This window comes from Alligator sinensis, unplaced genomic scaffold (genome assembly GCF_000455745.1).
Source record: "Alligator sinensis unplaced genomic scaffold, ASM45574v1 scaffold1745_1, whole genome shotgun sequence".
Lineage (NCBI taxonomy): Eukaryota > Metazoa > Chordata > Crocodylia > Alligatoridae > Alligator > Alligator sinensis.
In genome coordinates this window covers 4,195-20,424 of record NW_005843183.1, presented here as the reverse complement: position 1 = coordinate 20,424, position 16,230 = coordinate 4,195, and the positions used below count along the sequence as shown (strand labels likewise).

At 51.2% G+C, this 16,230-nt stretch overlaps 1 protein-coding gene across 1 annotated transcript in view; it reads left to right on the top strand.

The window, feature by feature from the left end:
- Window positions 1-1,174: 1,174 nt before the first annotated feature.
- Window positions 1,175-16,230, top strand: part of LOC106723133 (interferon-induced very large GTPase 1-like) — a 19,242-nt gene continuing 4,186 nt past the window's right edge. Inside the window, exons 1-7 of the mRNA XM_025194348.1 lie at window positions 1,175-1,228; window positions 4,640-4,746; window positions 4,837-5,184; window positions 5,443-5,727; window positions 7,336-7,476; window positions 8,056-8,112; window positions 12,794-16,230. The exon at window positions 12,794-16,230 is cut by the window's right edge and continues 4,186 nt beyond it. Of these exons, the coding sequence (XP_025050133.1) occupies window positions 4,689-4,746; window positions 4,837-5,184; window positions 5,443-5,727; window positions 7,336-7,476; window positions 8,056-8,112; window positions 12,794-16,230 (4,326 nt within the window). The 5' untranslated portion in view covers window positions 1,175-1,228; window positions 4,640-4,688. The remainder of the gene's footprint in view (window positions 1,229-4,639; window positions 4,747-4,836; window positions 5,185-5,442; window positions 5,728-7,335; window positions 7,477-8,055; window positions 8,113-12,793) is intronic.

The following is a 16,230-nucleotide window of genomic DNA, read 5'->3' as shown; positions in this document are numbered from 1 at the left end:
TCTTTCCCCTCTTGCTTTTCCAGGCCCTCCAAGGCCCACAAAAGGTCTGGTTCAACCCGGCTCTGAAAGTTTCATGGAGACATTTAAACAGAACCCATCAGAGACCATTTATTCAAATATAAAAAGCAGTCAATGATAAATCTTGAGGATAGGCTAACTAATATCGGATACATTTGGTCATGCACCACTTCTAATATTTTAAGATCAAGCCATAATCTAACGCATTGTTTAATTATAGCTTTTTAGACGTCATAGAGTCAGTGAGGGTGGAAAGGACCTCAGGAGGTCACATCTACTCCAACCCCCTGCTCCGAGCAGGACCAGCCCCAACTAGATCATCCCAGCCAAGGCTTTGTCTAGCTGGATCTTCAAAACCTCAAAGATGGAGACTCCAGCACTGCTCTGGGCAGCCTGTTCCAGTGCTTTATTTACCCTCACGGAGTCATATAATCCTAGAAAATCCAGGTTGGAAGGGACTGCAGGACATCACATCTATTCTGACCCCCTGCTCAAAGCAGGACCAGCACCAACTACATCATCCCAGCCAAGGCTATGTTGAGCCAGGTCTTAAAAAAACCCCAAACCATTGGTGGTGTTTCCTAGCCACACTGGCTGCCCCCTCTGCAAAGATGCACGCTACAGTCACTCAGGCACAAGCTTTAAGCCCTTCTGCTTTACCCCACTTTGCCACTTGTCATTGGTACGTAGATGCGGAGGCCCAGCTTACACAGCCTTTGTTTGTGATAGCAAAAGTCTCTGGATACAGGGTGCATCTACGTGTCTATTGATACTAAATTTAATGTGCATTACCAAAAGTGTACCTCCATTGTGAGGTACTAGGAAGAGGCACATTAGCCTATTTTAATGCGCCTTAGTGACAGCATGCAGGTTTCTTTGTGATGCTCAAATGCACATTAAAATAGGCTAATGCACATTAAAGTGCATGTGTAGATGCGTCCCTAGTGCCCAGGGGCAAAATGGCAAGGTCTTTATCATCACGGATGCATTCATTAAGAAGCCTTGTGCTGACACCTGGATAATAGATGGATAATTACGTGTATGAACAAGTGGGCAGAGTTCATCTTGCATAAAAAGCTCGTATCTTATATGCAGCTCTGTCAATGATTAATGTATGTCTGTAACGTCTAAGGAAATAACACTGTTCTTTTAAGCTGTGGGTGCAGCCAGCTCCGATGGGCCGGGAATGGAAGGAGAGCTCCATGTGCAGGTACATGGCTCATTTCATATTTTGAGGTCGAATTACTGGAATGGGGTACGGAGCGTAGGACGAGAGTATTAAGGGGCAGCTTTAGGCTTTCTGCTGCTTGTCATAGCCCAGTAATTTCTGCGTAGCCAAATGCTGTTGCCCTGCTTCTGAGCTTCAAGCGAAAATGAGAACGTTGTATATTTGTCTAGTTGGCAGCTGGTCTCAAGCAGAGGCCCCAGGGGTTGGTCCTGGGGCTGGTTTTGTTCAATAGCTTCATAAACGATCTGGAAGAGGAGGTGGAGCGCGCCCTCAGCAAGTGCGTGGATAACATGAAGTTGGGGGGTGTAGTAGATATGCTGGAGGGTCAGGCTAGGATTCAAAGAGTGGTGAAGCAGTGGAACAGGCTGCCCAGAGACTCTTCATCCTTGGAGGTTTTCAAGACCCGCCTCAGCAAAGCCTTGGCTGAGATGATGTAGGTGGGGCTGGTCCTGCTTGGAGCAGGGGGTTGGACTAGATGTGACCTCCTGAGGTCCCTTCAGCCCTCGTCTTCCACGATTCGAAAGCAGCGATTCTCAACCAGGGGATCCTGTGATCCTTTAAAGGGTCCAGCGCAAATATTAGCACCGGCAAGTATGCAAACATTTACCCACAATTCAGAAATTTCAGATAGGAATCCAGAGGGTCAAAAACATTCAGTCCTGCTGTGGCCTTTCTGAGGTCTTCACAATGGAAGAATCGCTCTAAGTTTTTTTTCTGTAATCAGGGAACGAGTGAAACCTAAAGCTGGCATTTTCCGACAGAGGCTGGCATCTAGTCTAGAAGGCCCCAGGATGCCTTCAATCTAAAAAGGCTGAGAACCACTAGTTTAAAGAAACTGCAAAGTGCTACAAATTGTCCCTACACCAATTAAGCAGCAATACATAACCGGGGAGTCTTCTTTTCCTCCCAAGAAACTCTAAATAACGTGTCCTCACATTACAAAACCAAACACACCAGAACTGAGTCTCAAAATATTTTTCCCAGTTTTCGCTCCTGATATGTTGCCATTGACTGATGCGTTGTGATCTATAGCAATGTCATCTCTGCCAGATAAAAATGAAAACTGGAGATGAAAAGGCTTCAGACAACATCAGGGACATTGTATTTGTGGAGAAAAAAAATCGGTCTAAGGGCTGGTTCCTACAGCTTACATGTACAAGTGATGTCTCCCTGTTTTTCTTTCTTTTATGTACTCTTTCTTTTCTTTTCTTTTTATATGCTATTTTGAAGAGTTCATTTTTCCTACTTGTTCTAACTACTTCACGAGTACCTTTCCATAAGGTGCCTCTCTTCCTCCTCTCCAAAAGCTGACAGAGAATTAGGGCTCTGACTAACGAACCCGAGCCAGGAGGACAGAAACGAAATCAAAATGAAACGAAATCGAAAGCAATGAGGAAACTTTGGCAGAAAAGCTGGACTTGGACCTGTAGATCACAAGTTTGAATGCAGGCATTAGTTAATAATCCAGCCCGTGGGCAGCTCAGGGTGGGAAGAAAGCTCACACACCTGGATTTCTGCCCTGAAGCTAGCAGACAACACCCCACAAGTCCTGGCCTGAGCTCAGTCGTTCTGTGTCTCTCAGGATAGAAACAGGCGTTGCCCCTGGTTGCCTTTATGCCACCATTTTTATGGTGACACGACGCCAAGCAAACAGGCGTCCACACCCCCCTGCTGCCACACATCCACGGCAGAAATTGTGGCCGTGACAAAAGGTGGTATCAAACTGCACTGTTATTTAGTGACAGACATCTGGTTACTTAATGGAGGGAGAGCACAGGCAGCCCAGAGCTGCCCACGCCCTCCAGGTGCCCTGGGGGCTTGAGGGGCCCGATTCTGCACATCCCAGGAATCCTGGGGAAAAGCCAGGGCTTTCCTGCTTCCTCAAAGTGCCCCCAAGGTCCTCGGATGCATCTCGGTAAAGAGGGAAACCCTTTCCCTGCTAACTGAGATGTGTCCCAGAGATTGTAGAGGTGCTTCTTGGAAACTGGGGAAAGCTGGGTAAGCACTTCCAGGGCTCGAGGGGCCCAAACTTGCCTGGGAATCCTGGAGCGTGCAGGATGGGGTGTCTCAGCCCCCCGGAGAATACATCACCCGCTGACTCACAGCTTCAACTGGCAGGACAGGAGGTGACATGCGTTTCTCCCACTGAAGCAGATCGGCTGGTCCTGCTTTGAGCAGGGGGTTGGATGAGATGTGACCTCCTGAGGTCCCTTCAACCCTCATTTTCTCTGATTCTATGACATGTCCCAGCATAGTTGATGTCACCTCATTTGGTGACATCTGTTGCTACCCTATGGTGCAAGAAACTCCATCCGCCCTGACACAGCACCTCCGAATGACTCCTTTCTCTTCCTGGGATGTTGGGGGTTGAAGCAGAGCAGGGATATTTAGGCCAAATCGCAAGAGAAACTTTCCGATGGTGAAAGCAGCAAGAGAGTGGAACAAGCTGCTGAGAGAAGTTGCGGCGTCTCCTTCCTTGGAGGGTTTCAGGGTAGGTGGCTGTCTGGGAGACTAGGAATACTGCACCCCACTGCTGGACATGGGGCTGGACCAGGCGACCCTTGGAGGTCCCTCCATGCCCAACAACTGTACACCTGTAAGCCTGGGCAGTGCGTGCAGATACGACAAGCCAGATGGCCAGGCTGGAGCAGGGCTGGGAATGGCTGAAGAAGGGAAGGGCACTGAGAGGAAGGAGCTGGCTGAATGGTTCGTGGGGAAATAAGCAAGCCAATGTAAGGACCAGGGTGTCAGCGGTCTGGCCCACTGGTTAGACCACTGAGGGGCCTCGACCTGGGTCAGAGGATGGGAGCCATATCCAGAGGGAAGTCCAGGGGTAGAGTCCACAACTCAGCCCAGGGCCAGGATCTGGGGATCAGGTGCTGAGAACCAGTCCAAGGGATAACACACAGGGGAAGTCCAAGAGCAGAGCCAGACCGGGGTCGAGAACCAGGAGACGGATCCATGGGGGAATGCAAAGCTGCAATCCAGAAATAAGCCCAAACCAGGAAGGCCAGAGTACAGGAACTGAACTGGGGAGATTGTCACAGCCGAACTGGGTGAGAAGAGTTGACAGGCTTGCAAAGGCCCCAGCTGGTGCACCCCCAGGAGCCAATCAGGATGCTCGCTGTGCCTAAACCCCCGCGCAGAGTTCGTTAGCTGAGGCTTACTGCAGGTGTAGCTGCTGAGGGACTCAACCCTGGCTGGCTTGAGCGATCCGAGTCCCTGCCAGCCGGGTGTCAACTCCTCTTCACCTGCCGGGGTCCTGCTCCACGGAGGCTCCCTCTCCCGAGGATGAAAACCCCAAAAAGGATCATCTTTCATCTCCCAGGGCCATTTTTTGTCCCTGACGCCACAAGGGTGAATATTTCAATTCACAGACTCTCTCTCTTGCAGAAAGACAAGCACCAGGGGACCCCACCCCAGAGTTTGCTGACCCCTGGTGATGTGGCACCTGGCGTGGTTTCCAGTGTGGCTGGGCTGCATCATTGCTTTAGGATCAGGTGAGTTAGGAACCAGTGTCCCTCTCATGACCGAGAGCTGGCGGCCCACAAGTGCCAGTGCCTGACTGCATCGCACCCTCCCTCTCCCAGATCTCGAGCATCAGTCGAAGGTGAATGCCGTGGCTGGGGAAAACGTCACCCTCAGCTGCCAGTTCAAGCTCTCCTCTGACTACCTGCTGACCAAGCTCCAGATCCACTGGCATGTCTTCCGGGACCACGCGGGCTCCGTGGTGCACAGCTACTATGACAGCGCCGACCAACTGCAGGACCAGGACGTGGAGTTCAGGGGCCGGACGCAGCTCTTCCTCAAGGAGCTCGGCCAGGGGGTGGCCGCCCTGAACCTGAGCAGGGTGCAGCCCTCCGACAGCGGGGACTACAGGTGCATCATTATCAACAGCCAAGACATGCTCATCGGGAACGTGATTCTCCATGTAAAAGGTAGGTGGGGTGTTGTCTCAAGGGGTTGTTGCTACCTCATGCTCCAGGTGCAATTAGAACTGGGTCATGGATGGCTCGTTCTTGGCACTAAATTGTGGGCGGTTGGTTTTGGTAAAGTTCAGGGCACTTTTCAAGGTCCACCCTTGGGTGAACTTGGCCTGGTGAGGAGCAGCTGGGGGTGGTGCCTAGTTGCCGGGATCCAGAGTCCACGTCAGAGTCCGATGTGGTTTTACCTCAGGCTTGTCTTTTGCCTCTCAGCCCCGTACCACCCTCCCGAGATCAAAATCCTTTCCCACGCCGGTGGGGAGGTGATCCTGCAGTGCGTGTCCTCAGGCGGCTACCCCGCAGCACAAATCTGCTGGTACGATGGGAAGGGAAACCAGCTGAACCAGTTGGAGCCTATATTGCTTCAGAGGGACGAAAAGGGGACCTTCCAAGTGCAAAGCCACCTGCCAGCAAGAGGCCACCAGAACAACGTGGTCTGTTGCTTCCTGCTGCACTCAGCCCTAAGCCAGAACCTGAGCGTCTGCGAAACAGTCCCAGGTAAGCGAAGGATGAACAAGTATAGCTTGGGGCAGAGAAAGGCCACCCAATGCCTCACTTGGCTTAGCCAACACTTTGGCTGAGAATTTGGTTCCTGGTTGCTACAAGCCATTGCAGACACAGGAAGCCTAAATTTGCCAGTGAACAGCACAATAAATGTAGACCAGCCACATGTACAAAGGAAGCCCGGCCACAAGCACAAAGTGATTACCACACAGTGAACCGGTGAATCACGCAGTGAACGTAGACTGGCCACATGTGCAAAGTAATTATCATTACAATGAACTGGTGAATCACGCAATAAATGTAGACTGGCCACATGTGCAAAGTAAGACCGGCTGCAAGTGGAACTGGTGAATTGTGCAATAAATGTTGACCAGCCACATGTGCAAAGTAAAACTGGCTGCAAGTGCAAAGTAATTATCATACAATGAACTAGGGAATCACGCAATAGATGTAGACTGGGCCACATGTGCAAAGTAAGAATGGCCGCAAGCACAAAGTAACGATGTCACAATGAACTGGTGAATCATGCAATAAATGTAAACCAGCCACATGTGCAAAGCAAGACTGGCTACAACCACAAAGTAATTATCGCACAATTCACTGGGGAATTGTGTAGTAAATGAAGACTGGCCACATGTGCAAAGTAATGATCATAGAAGGACCTGGTGAATCATGCAATAAATACAGACTGGCCTTATGTGCAATGTAAGCTCAGCTGGAAGCACAAAGTAATTTTTACACAATGACCCGATGAATCACACAATAAATGTAGACAGGCCACATGTGCAAAGTAACGATCATACAATGAACTTGTGAATCACACAATACATTTAGACTGGCCGTATGTGAAAAGTAATTATCACACCATAAAAATGATTATCCCACCTTAAAAAGAACCAATCAGCTACTAAATTAGTCTTTGAAAATGTGTAACAACTCTACTGCTGGTTTCTATCCAGCTTTCATTCAAATGTGTAGCAAGGCCCTTAGAAACTGGACAGCCCTAGTTTAGGGAAAACAGAGGGATGATAACAGGGAGATTTAGGCTGAAGACGAGGAGGAACTCTACTGGTCGGGTCAGCTGAATGCTGGAACAGATCACTTGAGAGGTTGTGGCATCTCCACCACTGGAGGTTTGGAAGAGCAGATCACCCAAACACCTTCTGGGAATGAATTTCCCTCTCTAGGGGGAAAGAGATGGCCTGGCTGTCCTCCCAAGATGCTTTAGAGTCATAGAATCATAGAAAATGAGGGTGAGACAGGACCTCAGGAGGTCACATCTAGTCCAACCCCCTGCTCAAAGCAGGACCAGCCCCAAATACATCATCCCAGCCAGGGCTTAGTCGAGTCAGGACTTTGAAACCTTCAAAGATAGAGATGCCACCACCTCTCTAGGTACCCCCATTCCAGTGCTTCACCATTCTCCTAGTGAGAAAGTTTTCCCTAATATCCAACCTCAACTTCCCTTGCTGCAACTTGAGCCCATTGCTCCTTGTTCTGTAATCTGCCCACACTGAGAATCATCCAGCTCCATCCTCTTGGGAACTACTCTACAGGGAGTTGAAGGCTGCTTTTGAGCTCTCGTCTCTGGTTCTGTTGCAGCCTTCCTGAACGAGGCTGAGGCTGGGCGCCAGAGCACTGTCAGGAACGTAGCACTGTTTGTCGGGATAACCACAGTGATCGTATTCATGCTCATTCCCATTGGACTATTCTACTGGAAAAGACGACGGCAATCTCTGAGAGGTAAGCTGTAAATAGCAGTCACTGTGGGGATGTGTATGCAACTTTTGTAGATGTTTCCCAGCTAGCTTTATACCCACTAGCTCCGGTGCTGTTGACCATGTGGCCCACAGCTCTCTGGGGTCCAGCAAACTCTGCCTAGGACCCTGGATAAAAGAATCAGTCCTGAGACCGCTCTGACCATTGGGGCACCCTAGATGCTTTAACCATCCTCCTAGGTTAGTTGAGTTGCTTTGCATCATTGGTGATTCTTCAGGCAGTGACCTGGTAGTGCCCATCTCCTCTCCAGGTGTGGATGCCATTGGCTCGCAGGGAACTCATCGGCCTTTGGACAGGTCTTGTTTTTAGTCCTTTTGGGTGTCCACATGCCCTCCTCACCCAGGCTAGCCCAGATGGGGGCTCCAGTTTAGTTGCCGACAACCCCACCAGGGAACAGGCTGTAGTGATTTCCATGGTACCAGACAGCAGACCAAGAGAGGCCTGGCTTGACAATGGGGTAACCAACACTCATCACAGAATATGCATCCACATGAAACCTTCTGTTTGGGTGCCAGGCTCTCATAACGGTCTTCTTGATTTCAGCTTCAAATCAAAACAGTGATGAAGAGAAAGATGAGCTTCTCTCCAGACAGCCAAAAGGTAAGCATGCCCAAGCTGAAGTCCATGTGGTGTTCGTCTCAGTGGTGACAAATCAATTGAGTGGGTCATCCTCAACAAGCTCACGGATGACACCAAGGTGGGGGAGTGGTAAATATGCTGGAGGGTAGGGCTAGGATTCAGAGAGACCTTGACAAATTGGAGGATTAGGCCAAAAGAAATCTCACGAGGTTCAACAAGGAGAAATGCAAAGTCCTGCACTTAGGATGGAAGAATCCCATGCACAGGCTGGGAGCTGACTGGCTGGGCAGCAGCTTTGCAGAAAAGGACCTGGGGATCACAGTGGACGAAAGATGAATATGAGCCAGCAGTGTGCCCTTCTTGCCAAGAAGGCTAATGACATCCTGGGCTGCACTGGTAGGAGTGTTGCCAGCAGGTCAAGGGAACTGATTCTTCCCCTCTATTCAGCACTGATGTGGCCACAACTGGAGTCCTGTGTCTAGTTTTGGGCCCCCCAGTACAGAAAGGATGTGGAAAAGTTGGAGAGTCCAGCAGAGGGCAACGAAAATGGTTCATGGGCAGGGGCACAGGACAGATGAGGAGAGTCTGAGGGAACTGGGCCTATTTAGTCTGCAGATGCAAAGGCTGAGAGGGAATTTGATAGCAGCCATCACCTCCGTGAAAGGTGGCTCCACTGAGCATGGAGCTGGACTGTTCTCACATGACAGAATAAGGAGCAATGGTCTCAAGTTGCAGCAAGGGAGTTAAGGTTGGATATTAGGGAAAACCTTATCACTAGGAGGGTGGTGAAGCACTGGAATGGGTTACCTAGAGAGGTGGTAGAGTCTCCATCCTTGGAGATTTATAAGGCCCGGCTTCACAGAGCCCTGGCTGGGATGATCTAGTTGGGGATGGTCCTGCTTGGAGCAGGGGTTTGAACTAGATGTGACCTTTTGAGGTCCCTTCAACCCTCATTTTCTAGGAGTCTCTGATTCTACTTGCAAAGTATATATAATGTTCTGTTATCCACCGTCACTTGGATGCCATTATTCGTCATGGCCTGTAGGTTTATCTGGAGAGAGGGATCTGGAGAGGGAAAGTTCAAACGGGGTCTAACCAAAAGCCACCCGGAAAAAAAAAAAATCACACAATACATTCCTAAACTGCTGCCTGCTGTAATTTAGTAGTAGAAGAGGGTAAAATGGTTATGAGATGCCCTCTAGTGTCTTTTACTAGTAATAGCACATCAACCAATTACAAGTGTTAAACGTGTTAAGTGCAAAATAGTAACATCAATTGTCGTGGTACATTGCGAGAGTCAAATAAACCCGGAGGATATCTTTAGCTGGAAAAAGTCGGTAACGTGTACAAGTGCCATTAGTGTTCAGGACACGTTTAGCTCGTGCAAACTGACCACATACTTTGTTCTGAGCCGGGATCACCGGAAAGGGAACTATTTCTGGTTTTCACTTTGGTCCATGAACGGTGTGTGCCCTCGGCGGCTGGGGGGGCATGGCGGCGCTGGCAGGAGTGCGGTGGCGGGAGCCTGGCGACGGTAAGCACGGAGCTCCCACAGACATCGCTGGCACTATCAGTGGCAGGAGAAGCACTGACCAGGGGTCAGCAACCACCCGCAGGCACTGTCGGCAGTGTCAACAGTGGACAGCAGTGATCGTGGACCACCCGCAGATGCCACCGGCAGTGTTGGCAGCAGGGTAGCGAGTGGTGACTGCCTGCAGGCACTGCCGACAGGGTCAGTGCTGCCTTTTTGCAGGGGGTGCACTGCCGTGCTCAGGGGGTGCATGTGCACCAGTGTGCACCCCCTACGCATTGGCCCTGCTTTGGTCTGCCGACTTTGGTAATATTGTCAATTCTTAAAGCTTCGGGCCCTGGAGTCATGGTTGCCAAGAGAAGCCTGAAAGCTCAGGACCCAGGTGTGACCTAAAAGATCAGACATTAGCAGGCTACGAGAATGCCACGTGCATTACCATATCTACTTGAATACCACACGCCTCACTTTTGGAAGGCAGAACGAAGGGAGAAAGGTTTTTCCAGTCTTATCTGCTGCAGCATGGGCTCACCATGGCTGAACGCTGCCACATGGGAGTCCACTCTTCAGCATTACTGGGCATGTCTACACGTTGCAGTATGGCGATGTTGCTACCGTGCCATGCTTTAGGACTTCCCTTTAGGAAGTACCAAAGCATGGCGCAGTACAAGTGGGTACTGCACTATGTGCACGGCGCATGGGTAAATTTTGCTGTTACATCGCCATAGTGGTGCACTATACCTGGGGAGCACGCTGCTATGGCAACATAGCCGGTGATCATGTGCAGACACACATGATCCCTATGTTGCCATAGAGCGACATGTAGACGTGCCCACTTATGCTCCCCCTGCAGCTCCAGAGCTAAAGGTTTAACCCTCTCATCGCCACTGCTGAATTGCCTGAAGTGACTGCCAATTTGGCAGTCATGGGGAGAGGGTTAAACCTCTGGTTGTGAAGCTGGAGGGCATATGACACCAAGGGGTAGACTCTGTCCTTCCTTGATGTGTCTAGGAGCCAGAAGAGCCCCAGGCAGCGTCTCCATGCCTCCAAACCAGCAAACTAGGATACAGTTTCTTTGCTTAAGACTCAGACCCCAATTTTGGATGGCTAATTCTGGGGGGGTGGGGGAGGTATGTGTGTGGTATTCTAGTGCACATGGTATTTATAAATGCCTTTTTTTTTTTTTTGAGCCATCACTTCGGCATTACCGCTGCCTTTAGAATCATAGAAAACGAGGGCTGGCAGGGACCTCCAGAGGTCGTATCTAGTCCAACCCCCTGCTCAGAGCAGGACCAGCCCCAACTACATCATCCCAAGCAAGGCTTTGTGGAGCCGGGTCTTAAAAACCTCCAAGGATGGAGATCCCAGCACCTCTCTAAGTAACCCACTCCAGTGCTTTACCACCCTCCTTGTGATAAAGTTTGTCCTAATATCTCACCTCAACTTCTCTTGCTGCAACTGGAGCCCATTGCTCCTTGTTCTGTCATCTGCCCCCACTGAGAACAGTCCAGCTCCATCCTCTTCAGGTAGCTGAAGGCTGCTATTCAATCCCCACTCAGTCTTCTCTTCTGCAGACTCAATCAGCACAGTGCCCTCAGCCTCTCTTCATCCGTCCTGTGCCCCAGCCCCCGAACCATTCTTGTTGCCCTCTGCTGAACTCTCTCCAACTTGTCCACATCCTTTTTGCAGGGGGGCGGGAGGCAAAATTGGACACAGGACTCCAGGTGTGGCTTTACCAGTGCAGAATAAAGGGGTATAATTATTTCTCTCATTCTTCTGGCTATGCTCTTACTAATGCAGCCCAGTATGCCATTAGCTTTCTTGGCAACAAGGGCACGCTGCTGGCTTATATTCAACTTATTGTTCACTGCAATATCTAGGTCCTTTTCTGCAGAGCTGCTGCTTAGCCAGTTGGTCCCCAGCCTGTCCCGCTGCATGGGACTGTTCTGTCCTAAATGCAGGACTTTGCACTTGTCCTTATTGAACCTTGTGAAGAAAACTTACCTGAAGAGATGGGGAGGCGGCAAGACGCAGCGCTGGGAGCCAATCATGGCAAAAGTGAAATTACGGCAGCTGGAGCTGCTGCAGAAAAAGATCAAAAGGGAAAAAAATGGCAAAGTCAGGAGGAGGCGGGAGCGGCTCCCGCATCGCCCTGGGCATGTTTTTTCTGGCAGGACCGGAAGTGGAGTCCTCAGCTGGCCTGGACAGGCCAGGGCACTCGGGTGGTCCCAGCGAGGGGACCTGGTGGAGACCCCGGAAAGGGGCTACGACAGGGGCACAGGACCAGGGAGGGCCCAAAGAGCTAGCTGCAGAGTCGACCAAAAGGAGCAGCAGTAGCGACTGGAGTATAGCTGAACCCAGCAGGGTCAGGATCCAGATGCAACAGACAGACGGCAGGTACCAAACCCGGGGAGAAGGCAACATGCCAGGGGATGGAGCACTGCCGAAGCCGGACGCCGTGTAGGCCCGGAAGGAGGAGGCCACAGGGGACGCTCGGCAAAGAAACATCACTATTAGCCTGCGGCTGAAGACTCCGAGAGACCGAGCGCCAGGAAGGTTCATATCATCTACCTCAATGATGCAGGTAAAAACATCGCGGTTGGCAGTAGGTGGGGTGTAGGGGAGGCAGAGCCCCAAGAAGAAGGAACAACGGGAACGACCAAGGGAAGGCACCAGGGGAGGCAGGACCAGACATCGTTTTCCTGATACAACAATTACCACCATCACAGACGTGGCAGGCGAGACCCCTGGGGGACTTACCCGAAGTCGCCCCAATAGTCAGGCCGTGCTGCCCTAGGAGCCATGGGGCTTGAGAAGAACCCACACCCGCGGCGTTCAGGGGAAAGGCACGGGAGATTACAAACCTCATGACATTTCTTTTAGCCCAGTCCTCCAATTTGCTGAGGTCTCTTTGAATCCTATCCATACCGTCCCATGTATCTATGACTCCCCCAGGTTGGTGTCATGCATGAATTTGATGAGGGTGCACTCCATCCCATCTTCTAGATCGTTAATGAAGTCACTGACCAACACCTGAGGCGCTCCAATTCTTTCTCATTTCAGGGGACACGTAAAGAAGTGACCTCGGGGGCGCGTTGGGGGGGGACCTTAAATAATGCAATGGATATACAGAAAAAGAGTTGGACTACAACAGATGTGTGTTTCTGTTTGCAGTAGAAAGGAAGTCGCTGCAGGAATTCCTAGCAAGTCTGGGAATGGAAAACTTACAAAGCAGAAAGCTCAAGCTGAGAGACCTGCTGGAAGTGAGCCAAGGGAGTTTAAAAGAAGGTCCCACTCAGATGACAGGAGAAATACCATGGCATTTCCTTAGGAAGGTCATGGCTCTGAACGGGACAGCCAGAAGCACTAAGCTAGAACCGTGGGACGACGGCATCGGGGAGGGTGAACAGGAACCCAACATTTTAGTGCTTCCGACAGCCCTGGCCCCCAAAAGGTGCCAGAACCCTTTGGACGTCCTGTGTGCGGTCCTGTGCTGCTCAGACCCACTCTTCCAGCAGGAGACCCTGCTCAAGATGTCCATGTGCCAGTTTGCCCTCCCGTTGGTCCTCCCACCGCTGGACACTCCCAGGGCCACATTCATACTCTGGGCCTTGCGAGGCATTGTGAAAAGGTGGAGGCCGCCCGCGCTGAGGGAAAGCCAGGGCTTCCAAGAGGAGAGCCTGGTGCTCGCAGCACTGCCCACCTTTTCCTTTGTGAGGCTGGGAGCATGCAGCCTTTCCAAGTCCAGAGTCCTCAACCAGGTCCTCAGCCCTTCCCAGCAGCAAAACAACTTCTTCATCCACAGGGGCCTGGAGTGTGGGGATGTCCCTCGCCAGATCTCAGAGGGGCTGGTGGAGATCGCCTGGTACTTCCCTGGGGGCAGAGAGACCTCAGAGCCTTTCCAAGAGCCCATCGCCGTGACCAATCTGCGGGGGGACGTCGAATCGCACTGGCTCCAGTTCACTTTCCTCATGGAAGTCTCCGCAGCCGTCTTTGTCTTTGCTGAAAGCATCAGCGAGAGCCAGTATCACCGCTTTTCCTGCCTGGATGACTCGGAGAGAAAACTCTACTTCATCCTCGCGCCCTCTCTTAATATACTTGGAAAAGGAGAGGGATCCCTTGATAACCTTGTCCCCATGCAGAAGATCAACCAGTCCCGCCTGCTTGTGAAATATAACACCACCAATGACTCCGACCTCGTGAAAAGCCTGCGGTCCATCCTGAAGCAGCCTCACAAGACAGTGAGCCTGGAGGATATGGCTGGGACAGCTCGTAAACTTGATATCCAGGTAGATGAAGACAGTGAGAAATGCCAGAGGGGGAAGGAGAGAGCAATAGCAATCACAAAGGAAATAACAGATGTTGTGGAGTACAAGAACAGAGCCCTGAAACTGCAAGGGGAGCCCTGGAAGCACCTGACTGAAGTAGAAAGGGAGCTCTGCCAAATGAAGCAGCAAGGGGAGACCCCGACCGAGAACTATAAATCCCAGCTGAGACAGAATTGCCAGCGCCTGCGGACAAAGCAGCAGAAGTATGGCCTCGCAGGTGGGGTGGAGATGTTTAAGGCAACAATAGAAGAAGAAGTGGATGGAAAAGCCCACTACTTCCTGAGGTGGATGACATTTTACTTGGATAGGATTTCCAGGGAGAACCGTTCCAAGCTGCAGGCAAAGCATAAAGAGGTGGAGAGAGCTTCTAACCATAGCACAAAACGGCTCTCCGAACTGGATGAATTAATAGCAGGGAGTTCCCTGGGGGTGGAGCACTTCCTGCGTGAGCTGGGGCAGTTTTATGAGGCAGAGCAGTCCCTGGTGAAGGAAGACCACCTGCCCCAAAGCCACATGAAGTTCATCCACCTCCCGGGGCTAGTGGCGGACCTGATGCTGGACGGGTTCCCCATGGAGCTGGTGGACGGAGGCGTCTCCAACATCCCGCTGCAGTGGGTGACGGATGTGCTGATGGAGCTCCACTCCAAGCTGAGGGGAAAGTCCCGGATGCTGGTGGTCACCGTGCTGGGTGTGCAGAGCACAGGAAAATCCACCCTGCTCAACACCATGTTTGGCCTGCAGTTCCCGGTGAGCAGTGGGCGATGCACTCGAGGGGCCTTCATGTCACTCCTCCAAGTGGCAGAGGACGCTCGGGAGGACCTGCACTGCGACATCATCCTGCTGATTGACACCGAAGGCTTGAAAGCCCCTGAGCTGGCCAAGCTGGAGGACAGCTATCAGCATGATAACGAGCTGGCCACACTGGTGGTGGGCCTGAGTGACATCACAATCGTTAACACCGCCATGGAGAACGCTACCGAGATGCAGGATGTCCTGCAGATAGCCGTCCATGCCTTTCTCCGGATGAAGGAGATTGGGCTTAAACCGAACTGCCAGTTTGTGCACCAGAACGTCAGCGATGTGTCAGCCCACGAAAAAAACACGATGGACAGGAAACGCTTCCTGGAGCAGCTGAATGACATGACCCGAGCTGCTGCCAGGATGGAGAAACTGAGCCGGGACCTGACATTCTCGGCTGTTCTGAACTACAACCCCGCAGAACACGACTGGTACATCCCAAGTCTGTGGCATGGGGTCCCACCCATGGCTTCAGTGAATTTGGGATACAGTGAGAGTATGTGTGAGCTAAGAAAACACTTGATTCAATTACTGAAGAACTGGCCATCTAATCAAATCCTGGAAGACATCCCCCAGTTCCTCGAATGGGTGAGAAACCTCTGGAATGGCGTCAAACATGAGAACTTCCTTTTCAGCTTCAGGAACAGCCGGGTGGCGGAGGCCTACAACCAGCTGGCCCTGAAGTACTCCGAGTGGGAGTGGCGTTTCCGCAAGGGGATGCACCTCTGGGTCTGCAAGAAGGAAAACAAGATCCAGAACCAGACCCCGCAGGAGCTAGATTTGCAGAGCTTGAAAGAAGAGCTGCAGGCCAAACTTCAGGGTGGAGAGGAGCAAATGCTGGACTGCCTACAGGAGTACTACGAAAGCGGAGTGAAAAACTTGCACTTGATAGAAAAATACAGGGAAGATTTCACCAGGAGCATATTCAGCCTCAAGAAAGAACTTGAAGGTTACTCCACCAGCAAGTATACAGAAGCTATTGAAATACAGAAATGCCGCCACAAGATCAACAACATCCAGGCTGAGTACAGGAAAGTACTTGAAGGGAAAGTGGTCAGCCTGTTGGAAGACTGCAGGAACCGAAGACACCCACTGGACCAAAGAGAAACAGAAAGAGAGTTTGAAAGTATGTGGAAAGAAGCAGTGTCTGATTTAAACCCCATTCACTTGCAGAGAAGCCAGGTGGCCCAGGATCTAGAGCTCCAGCTGAAGAGGGACCTGGATAATCGCGGGAGTGCCGCAAGGCAGAAGCTACAAGATGCAGGAAGCCTTTGTAATTACAGAACCAATCCTCTAGTGATGGCCAAGAAATATTTAGACTCTTCGTATTTCAATGATGTGACCCGCTCACCCCCACAGGACTGGTGGCTCAAGGTCGAGAGGCTGGTTTGCTCTTTAAAAGATGAGTGCAATAGTTATATTGCAGAAAAGGTCAGCTCCAAGGCAGACTACGACGAAACCTATGGCCGGGAACTGCTGCATATG